Source organism: Eurypyga helias, unplaced genomic scaffold (assembly GCF_000690775.1).
Source record: "Eurypyga helias isolate BGI_N326 unplaced genomic scaffold, ASM69077v1 scaffold21363, whole genome shotgun sequence".
Classification (NCBI taxonomy): Eukaryota; Metazoa; Chordata; class Aves; order Eurypygiformes; family Eurypygidae; genus Eurypyga; species Eurypyga helias.
In genome coordinates this window covers 15382-26208 of record NW_010242126.1, presented here as the reverse complement: position 1 = coordinate 26208, position 10827 = coordinate 15382, and the positions used below count along the sequence as shown (strand labels likewise).

General features: G+C 36.9%; 1 protein-coding gene across 1 annotated transcript in view; it reads left to right on the top strand.

Annotated features, from left to right (window-relative positions):
- Positions 1-302: 302 nt before the first annotated feature.
- ZNF148 (zinc finger protein 148) overlaps positions 303-10827 on the top strand; it is a 14464-nt gene continuing 3939 nt past the window's right edge. The window contains exons 1-4 of the mRNA XM_010148987.1: positions 303-642; positions 1854-1979; positions 4993-5116; positions 5780-5863. Of these exons, the coding sequence (XP_010147289.1) occupies positions 313-642; positions 1854-1979; positions 4993-5116; positions 5780-5863 (664 nt within the window). The 5' untranslated portion in view covers positions 303-312. The remainder of the gene's footprint in view (positions 643-1853; positions 1980-4992; positions 5117-5779; positions 5864-10827) is intronic.

Sequence of the window (10827 nt, the reverse complement as noted above, 5' to 3'; positions counted from 1 at the left end):
GAGAAGGAGTTGTTAGCCATCATTTAATTAACAGAATTTTGCCAGTAATCAGAAGGCACTTTGGTTTGCAACTTCTTATTTGAAAGTGTTCGGTTGTGTACACATGCATGTGTGTGAAAGAACCTTTTAATGTTGAACCAGATACCCAGCTTCTCGCATTTACTCGGATGTCAGTTTTAGGAGTGCATGTGTGTATGTTGAGTACTGACTGTGTTCTTATAAAATGTTTTTTAAGTAACACAATTTTAATTGAGAGCACCAATTGTAGATGTTTACTATTAAAACTTTCTTTGTAGGTTATTGCACATAAGAATGAACATTGAAGACAAGCTGGGAGGATTATTTCTTAAATGTGGTGGCATAGACCAGATGCAGTCATCCAGGGCTATGGTAGGGATGGGTGCAGTATCTGACCAGTCTGGAGTATCGGGAGAACGGCAAGAGGCAGTGCTTCAAGATCGGACTATGGCACACCAAGAAATTCTTGCGACAGATGAAGTGTTACAGGAAAGTGAACTTCGACAGCAAGAGATGATTTCACATGATGAACTCATGGTCCATGAGGAGACGGTAAAAAATGATGATGACATGGAGATGCAAGATAGACTTCCTCAAGGGCTGCAGTATGCTGTTAATGTCCCTGTAAGCACTTTCTTTGTGAAATATTGGAGAAATTACTAGGAAGCTTGATATGGTAGTGTAATCCTACTCTGGCAAGAATCTATTAATTACTTGTTTGGATTTTGATTATCAAAATATTTATGAATGGATGCTATTTATGAAAATGTCATTTGCCTCTGGCTGTGTAAAAATTTTGCCAATTAAGCGTAATCTTTAAGTATCTGTTTTATAAATATTTTATAAGCAGGCTGTTACCATAGAATTAATGGGTTACAATGTGCTCGTTTAAATACATCTAATATTCGAGGGTAACTGCAAAGCAGAATAAATAGCGTTACGAAAGGTGCACACTGTTTATGCTGTTCATAGTACTATGTAGTTCCTTTTGCTATAGGAAGCATCTTGTATGTCTTCAAAGTATGTGGACGCTTAGCAATTGCATTCACACTGCAGGTTGGACTGTGACACTTCATACATGACCATAAATACGACCCTCCTCGATATCTCATAGAAGGTGTTCCTCAGCTCTCCCAGAGAGGATATAGACGACTTCCTTTTTGAAAACAGAGCATCTGTCTGTAATGCAGCACATCATCACTGTTACCCTTCAAACATAAAGGATAATTACCAGGACTTTAAAAGTAGATAGCCTTATATACGAGGAATAATCTTTAGAAAGGGAGCGTTGTTAAAACACTACACTGTTAGCTGTAGATCAGGTGATTCAGGCATTAGAAAAATGTAAGAGTATCGTGCTCTTTATTACAGCTTACTTTAGATTATTTTTTGGAAAAAACTTCATTACCACTATTCTTGTTTTCTTAAAAAATACTTCTGTCTTAACTATATAATAAACTATTCCGTTAAATCTTGCATTGACAACACACGGACTAAAGTAAAATAGGTATGAAAAACTGAATGGTTTTACAGATGGAAGTGATTTTAATATAAGAACTGATTTCAAAATCACCCAGGTCAGAAGGAAAAAAGACTTTGGGAGATGAATGAAAGGATACATCAAAATGTCACTGTAGAAATTAACAATGCCCTTTTTTTTTTTTTTTTGAGATACTTATTATTCCTTTCACTTAAATATCTGAAAGAATGAAGCCACAAGATAATTCCCTTAGGAAAAGGTTTTCTGTTTCATCAGTTTGTCATCTTCTAAAATTGAAAAATTGCTTTTCTGTAGTGAGAACCTTACCTGAAACTGGCACTTGGTATCTTAACAGATCAGTGTAAAGCAAGAAATTACCTTTACTGATGCATCTGAACAACAGAAACGAGACAAAAAACAAATACGAGAGCCAGTAGATTTGCAGAAAAAGAAGAAAAGAAAACAGCGTTCACCAGCAAAAGTAAGACATTGATTTGGCAAAACCAAGATTAAAAGAACCTGAAGATTTGGTTGACTATGACTAATTTCATTAGCAGTTGAAGTAGTTAGGCTGGAAATTGTTTGTTTGCTCAGTAAAGATGCAGTTCTGAAGTTCACCAGAGACCCAAACCAAAACCTGATATAACAGTGTTTTTCTTTGAACTCTTTTTAGCAACATGAACCCTTGACATATTTTAACATCTGTCTCTCCAGGCAGTTCTCTCTCCAAATATTTTTTTTTTTTTTAAAATTATGAGTCAGTAGCTTTATAGACAATTTATAAATGATTACTCTGTATCTAATAATAGTTGTGCTTTTCTGTGAGCCTGACAATTCTATATGCTTCATGCATAGTAGTGTAAAGTTTTTAAAAAGAATTCTAAAATGGTAGTTTTGACAATTCTAAAAAGTTCACTAATTTTTAAAAGCTAATTTACCAGTAGGGAATATTCCTGTGGTCATAATCATCTTCATATATGTATTTATTTATATCAAAAGATTCTTACCATAGTTGCTGGTTTGTTACTTCAAAATTTGTTTTGTAGATCCATTCACGAAGAGTATGTATCCCTGTATGTCTGAAAACAATTTTCTTCTATTGAGACGCACTTCAGATAAAACCAGAATCATTTCACCTCATGAGGTAGCAGTGTTACGTCTTCTAGTCATTCCCCAAATCAGTATTAATCTTTAGACTTAAAATAGAACATATACAGGCTGCTCTGATAGGCAAAAATCAGTTATATATGATCACACAGCAGCACTGAAATAAGCCTACTCTGAAATCGGCTCAGACTGCGTATACGTTGAAGGAAAACTCATCCCAACAACAAGAAAAACTCCAAAACCTCTTTTTTGTTTGCCTGGGAGTGAGAACTCTCAGTCTTCCTCAAAGCACTGTCAAATTAGGCTGCACCTGTAGTACCCTTGGAAAGTTGAAATTGTTTCAGACTGGGTGTGGAAACGAGTTCTAAATCCCGTGCATTGAGATGCTGCTCCCCTTGATAAAAAAGGACATCTAGGTTGAGTGCCTCCACAGATCACTTCCATGGAAACATGGCAAGGTAGGAGAGGCTTGAGTCCCTCCTTCTACAGACATGTACTTGCATGCTTCCTTTTTATCTCCCAAGTTGTCAGTGTTAGTCTTTCGAGATGACAAAAGACTGAGGAATTATCAGGGGCATCGTTAAACAGGTTCTTTTTCAGTCTCTCTTCCCCTTTTTTCGAACTTGTCAGAGCAGGAAGGCAGAAGGGAGCTGAGGGACTGACATAGGTGAGAGCCCACTGCAGTTTAAGTTATTATTCCCAGAGCGATGGGATTGATTTTCCATCCAAACGGCAGCTGGGACTTTTACAAATGGAAGTCAATTAACATACTGAGACATTTTAAATCTTGTTTTATATTAATATAGTCATCATATCAATAAAAACTCAATAGCTCTTAAGAATCCTGTCTACTCTGCCCTCTTCCATGCACACAAACACATCTGCACACACATGCACGCACGCACGTGCACACACACGCGTAAGCTTTTTCATTGCTTCTGTTAGAAAAACTGCACTGACAAAGTTAACTTTCTTCATTTAAGAGGTGGTATGATGAGTAGATGCAGTAGAAGAGCCCAGATTTAGGATAACTGTGAAATTAGGCCTGTTTTCTGCACAATTTTTGTAAAATTTCAATACATTACATGAAAAACTTTTCATAACATGTATGTATATTTATTTTAAATAACCAGTCAGTATTTCATTAGCCGTATGTTGTTACAGACAGATTTCTTATAACTGTCTGTATCTGTGACTTACTGGAGCTGTAACATGCCAGTCTCTCAAACGTATGAATGTGCTTGTCCTTCAGAGTGAATGCACAAGAATTCGTTAGCTTGAGACTTCCACTCTTGCTGAGTTCTGATGCAGCAGAATTAAACAATCTTTAAGTAGATCCTACAGTATTTGCTACTATTGCAGAGATACTATTTCAGTTATTGACTCTCTGTCTCATCACTGTCATTATCATAAAACCTGAAACATCGTAGCTAATCAAATTATAGATGTGTTTCCCCAGCAGACTTATGTTTTTTATTAATAACAAGGGACTAAACTGTTTTACTTAAGGTTACTTAAGCTCTTCTTCATAGTTTTGTTTCCAGTTAAGTAAGACTTTTGGAAATGTAATTTATTTACTGGTTTTCTTACTCTCTTGCCAGAGATAGTAGAGAGTTTGGGGTTTGGGATTTGTTTTGTTCTTTTTTTTTTTTGACAAATTAGTGAACCTGCGTTGGGCTTTATGAAATAAGGTAGATAATAGCAGCTTGCTTTGACAGCAGAGCAATTGAGTGTGGCAAATTGAATTCGTCAAAGAGGTGCTCTAATATCTATATTGAGTGAGCCATATTTTATTGAGTAAAAAACTTGAAAGGGGAGAATAATACTACTATTTTCTTGGTTGTTTGGCTTTGGGAGTTTGGTTTTTAAAATATAATTTTGCCTCTGAAACGCTTGGTATTATGTAGATATAGATAATTTGTATAACTCTCCTGGATAAGTTTTATTGCCTTTTAGCAAACATTAACAATCGTCATTTGAAAAAAGAATATAACCTTTCATTTTTGCTTTAAAATGCGATTATCCGTGGTTCAGTGCCCAGAGGTGGTTTGGTTACTTTGCATCCTTTCCAACAGACGGACAAAGTAAACAGCATGTAAAGTGACTCAGCTGTGAATAGGGGAGCTCTAAGCTGATTTTCCATGAGCTGCTTTTGTCTCCGTCCAGTTGAACTATCTCTTAATACACAGTGAGACGCAAGTTGGATTGGACTGCAATTGGAAATGTGTTTTAAAAGCCTAACACGTAGCTTTGTAGAAATTAGCATTGTTTTACCTTAAATATTTAAATTTTCTGCATCGAAAAAAATTAATGTGGTTTTTTTTTTTTAGTTCATAAGACATCTTTAGAGGGTAGTGTGAGAACAAATTTTACTCTTTTTAAAATAGATCCTTACAATAAATGAGGATGGATCACTTGGTCTGAAAACCCACAAATCTCATGTTTGTGAGCATTGCAATGCTGCCTTTAGAACCAACTACCATTTACAGAGACATGTCTTCATTCATACAGGTACTGCTTGACTTCAAATTTGTCTTTTCTACTATATAAAGAGTTGTTTACTTATGTTAAAAATGTTTTCAGCTCTATGCGAATTTCAGAGTGTAGGTAACTTGGCATCTAAGCTTAGAGATTCCATGCACCAAAGTGTCAAAAGAATACCAGAAAAAAAAAAAATCAACATATGTTTAATAAACTGAAGACCTAACTGTTTACAAGGTTTCTTTTCTTTCTTTATCAGAAAGTAATGGGTTGACTTGTAGCCTAAGTGCCAAAATTGACCCCTTTGTAAAATGTGCTCCGGCTGCTTATTTGCCTGATGAGGTATCTCTCTGGTTCGGAGAAGTGAAAAAGGTACTTACCATTATAATAGCTTGCCAGTATCCTGAATGCAGTCTTATGCCAGCATCGTGATTGATCTTGTTCATGAGGAAATTACAGCCATTTCAGATCACTCTTCCGTGCTAGTCTTAATGTGACTCTTGGGATCATGGAAAGAATTCTGCAGTTCGTATACTTAGTAAGGCTAATGTTTTTTGGTGTTAGAGTATTTTTGGAATTCGCTCAGATGCTGGGTTTTTTTTTTAATAGCCATTTTAATATTCCTCAAAAGTAGTTATCAGAAACAACAGTGTGTAGTTATTAACTTATGGATGTGGAATTATATTGTTCAAGGTGAAAAACCATTTCAGTGCAGTCAGTGCGACATGCGTTTCATACAGAAGTACCTGCTACAGAGGCATGAGAAGATTCATACTGGTGAGTATAGTCCCTTGAGTATCTTTACTGGCGTGCGTAAAATCTGTTTCCCCACTCAGGCAAGGTTTCTGGTAATGCGTATGCAGCCTAAAACCCTGATGTAGTTTGTTTAGACTTAACAGATGTTATGAAACTTTTAAAAATAAATCAGTTTTGTGCTTTCAACTTGCTCCACTTTTCTTTTGGCTGTAAAGTGAATATAAACTCTAGTAAGCAAATCTGGAAGTAGTATTCTATAAACAACCCCCGAGTAGCAGACCCCTGAAGTTTGTGCATTCATGAAGGTCAAGGTTTGTTAAATAGTTTTGTCTTTTATTGTATCCAGTTAATTCAGACAATGGGGACTTCCAAATTACATTTTAGTAGATTGGATTATTCATCTATTTATTTATTTATCTATCTATTTATTTGCTTATTTTGGAATTCAGTGGAAAAGTGCTAGGACTAAAATGGCCAAAATGCATAACCTCAAAGGTATTAGCATCAGCTTTACTATTCACTTTTTTTTTGTTTGTTTTTGGAAAGGTTTAATTCAGAGCTGTTCTAAAAATGAGAGCCTTAGTTTAAAAATATGCAATATAGGACAAAGAAGGCCTGAAGTTTTGAGCCAAAGAGAGTTAAAGTTTATACATGTTTATTTTTTATCTTCTTGCACCGCACAAAACCACATTCTTTAACAGGTTTGGCTTCGTTGGGTTTTTGGCATTTTGGTGCATGGCCTTTCAATCCCTCTTTAAATATTTTGTAATATGGTCCCTTTGGACTAGATGCCAATTTCTCAGCTTCTTTTTCAGTAAAGCAGAGCTGGTGAATGTGCACAGTGTTTCTTGGCTGTAGCATTTAAATGGATATGAAAGCTACTAACACGCAGCGCAGTGTGTGCATGTGTAAGGGTTGAGAGGGAGAGAAAACTCTGCAAAATGAATTTTCAGAGCAGTGTACAGGGAGTTACATGCACAAATGCCCTGTTGTTTATGGGATTTTTGTATCCTAGGTTGCCATGAGTCCAGCCTAAGTAGGTTTCCTTCAGCCAGTCAGCCACAGAAGAGTCCTCCATTCTTCTGGCCAGTGTCTTTGTTCTGCTCCTAGTCTTTCCTCTGGCCCTGAATTGGTGAACCATGCTGCCTTCACTTTGTGTAGATATTATTCTTGAAAAGAATGCTCATTCACTCTCTTCCGTCTATCTGCTCACTCTCCTCCTGCCTTCCCGCCCTGCTCCGTGTTGTTCCCCCCCCGCCCCAGAAAAAAGGCAAAAATTTAAGTGCATTCTTCACGTTTTTCAGAAGTGGGGTTTTTTGTATTGTTTTAAATGAGGATTATTCCCTGTACGTGGCTTTGAAAATGAGAGTCTGGGCAATATCGTTAATTAACACTTGACTGCAAATATTGTATAAATGGATTTAATTATCTTTTTAAATTCAACTTCTAGCTCTAATGAGAATTGTGTGTTGATTGTAAGCTTTGGAGGGAGGGTGTGTGTATGTGTGTGGGGCGGGTGGGTGCAGGTTTTTCTGCCAGCCCTTACATATACTAGTCTTTGTTTAGCAAAGAAAAAGCTGCCCTTTAACAAATTAACCATATTATTATCTGAATTTTTTAGGTAACTCTGCTTTCCTCCATTCCTCAGCATCCTGAGGAATAGTTTGGTTGTTTCTCAGAAAAATTGAAGATGGTGATTGTGCTTAATTGTTGAATTACGAGTGTTTTCCTAGGTGACAGCTAGTAGGTGGGTAGGAGAAAATATGTAAAGCCCAGCTTCCAGGAGTGGAAAAAGCTTTTTGAAAGTCCATTGAGATAGCAAGTATTTGACTAGCGCTTAATTTTTGGCATAGCCCAGTTATAGGGTAGCTAATTGGCATTCTGCATACCTGCCCGTGCTTCACTTCCGTGACAATATTCATACTGGGCCATAGCTGTTTGTGTGGCGTTACTCTGCTGTCCAGGGCTGCGTAATTGAACCCATCCCGAAAAGCTGAATTTTCAGCTTGCCTCTCTCACCAGAAGGTGAGCAGTGGGTCTGTGTTTCACTCTGATGGAAGTAAAGGAAAGCTCGGTTGATATTATTCATACTCTTTCAGGAAATACTCCTTATAAATTAAATACTTGTTATTTTGCATTTTTATCTCTCCGAATGACCACTTTTAGCACCAGCTTTTGTATGGTGTTCAAAACACTGATGAAGAACAGGATATTTCTTGCCCTTTGAAAGTTGTTTATCAAATTTTCCGATTTATTTTAAGTCAGTCGAACACAGTGGTAACAATCAGGAGCCCCATTTTATGCCTGTTGCAAGCCCTAAATTTACAGGTGCTCCAGCTGGTTCCAGCGTGATTTGAGTTCAGTTCCCTGAACCACTCCTTCAAGTGAAATGTTAGGAGAGAGTTAGGAAGCAATCAATGAACAGCCTTATTCTGCGTAAATAATTAAATAGTTGCATCTAAAAGCAGACATTGCATTAATACGAAATTCACTTGCTAGAAATAGTTGTATGTAGAGGAGGGCAGCAGTGCTAGAACCCTGCTGCTCAGCTTGTCTCTAATGGTACAGAAAACGGCCATTTCAAGTTGTAAGAGAGGGAAGTCTTTGGTACACAAATATTTTGTTATTTTGAGTTTAGGCTCATGAAGATGCTGATGGGTTTTTTTTCCAAATATGTCTGCTTTCTTTTTGTTTAGAGATGTTTCTGTACACCTTACCCATTCATGCATTCATGTGTCCCAATTCTGTAACCCACCCTACTTTCCATTTTAGATGCAAAAAATGAGATTACTTTTTGGTTGTTTTTTTTTTTTAAAAAAAGCAACACTGATGCTAATGATTCAAGCATCTTATTCTTCATTCATGTTGCTTTTTGACTGCCGCCTTTGGTATTTTATCATTTGTATTTTGTCTGTTTAGTTTTTTTAAATGCCTGGGCGTTTGCAATTGTTACAGCTTTCCCACACATTTGTACCATACTTTATAAATAGTCCTATTGCTCAGTTTTAATAGATTTCCAACATAGACACAAAACATAGTCTGTTTTCATAAATAATGTTTATAATTATTGTATTGTATTTTTAAATTTTGACTTTTTTTTCCCTGCATCTGTTTCTTTCCCACTCCCCAAGACATCTCAGAAAAATATGTCCTGGATTCTCCCTACATTAGCAAAATTTTTTTGATTTTTAATGATCTCCTCCGTTTGCGATAGATCCTGTTTGAAAAGTACAACAAAATTTCAGAAGGCATCTGAAGTCCCAGGCTTCCGCTAGGAAGAGATTATTATAGGAAGCATATCTTCATATTAATTTTTAATCTTTTGCTAATATTATCTTCCTCATGAAGATTAAAGCAAGTATTTTTAAGTATGGTATCAGTTTCACAAAGTGTTTCTTAATCTCACTTCCAGAGTATTCTGGAGTTTTACTGAAAAAAGTTATTTTCTGTGTTGTGCCAAGTAATTCAAGGGCAGTGTCCCCAAACTTTTCTTCCTGTTGAGGCATGGCCAGCAGTGCCTTTGTATGGACTCTCAGAGTCTCTCTGGTGGTGGTAAAAACCTCAGAAGCCCTATTTTGGCCCCATTTAAGCCTTGAAAAGGGAGCAGGTAGATGGATGAGTCTTCTGCCAGTGAATAGCCAGCTTGAGTAGGCAGATGTTAAGGAAGTCTGTGGCCTTTCACTTGCAGGAATGGGTATAAGGCGGAAGGTAAGTGTATCAGTGAAGCGGAGCCTTCCTGGGATAGCGGGGTAGCTCCTGAGAGGGCTCTTCAGAGCTAGAACAGGACTGAGCTGTCTTGCTTCTGTAAGGCTCAGGATAGTTCTCATCCCAAAGAGCTGCTCCTGTCTCTAGAAATCTGAGTGTGCAAGCAAGCTTCCCGACAACGTAAGGAGAGTTGTTCGAAGGAGTGATTTAAAACAAACACAAAGTAGAATAGTGGAGCAAAGGGAAAGGAAACGGTAAGGAACAAGGGTTAAGTCGTTGTTTTTGGGAATGATTAATCCCGTGATTAAACTAGAACAACGAGACCTAAACCTCTTGCCTCATCTTTAAAAGTGAAGACAGAGATTGGAATTTGATTCAGAAAGCCCTGACAGGCTTGATGCAGCTGAAACACGGTCGTAGTAATGGTGCCTAACGAATAAAGAGAACGTCAAGAATGAAACTGGAGTTTGAAAGTTAAGAAATAGGCCAGAGAGTAGGATCTGCTTAGAGACAGTACGAGAGAGGACTATATGATAGGTGCCATCATTCATAAAGCGTGCTGACAAAAAGCAAAGTTTGATGGTGATTATTAGTAAGCGAGAAATGGTAAAAGTTAGTCTTTGACTAAATGCGAAAGAAGAGTTAGGATCCTGAGGTTGTGAGCCTGTGGAAGAACCGATGGAAGCTGAGAGGTCTAGGAGAGGAGATAATTTGATTTAGGAGAGAATAAATTGGAATAATTTCATCCAAGAAAGGGATTGGCTGAGAAGCCACATGGAGAAGTAAGAATTAATAATTGGAAATAGGGCATAGGCTTGCAAAGAGGGAGATTTAGAAATTGCTAGGAATTAAGAAGGTTGAAACTCTGGGCATTAATGATCTGACTAGGAGCAAATGTGTCGGTGATACAGATATTTTCCATTCTAGTTTCTATAAATACTGGCATCTTACTTTAAGGTACCGTATTTCCATCTGTAGAAGGATGTGGCTAAACATCTCTATTCTAAATGGATAATATACACTCTAGCAACATTTTAAATAATAAAGTTTATTAACATTTAAATAATTATAAAATAGTTAATAAAATAATTTTAAACCATAAAACTACCTCAGAGAAATAGAAATAGTCTGCATATTTGTGGAAACAAAAGATAGTTGGTTTATATCCCCCAAAATAGTGCAGTACAGTATCCAGAACAAAGAGGATGTTGACAGATGCTGCCGAGACAATCCCTGATCTCTATGTCAGTTCAAAAGATTTCATAGTAAGTATTAAGAGG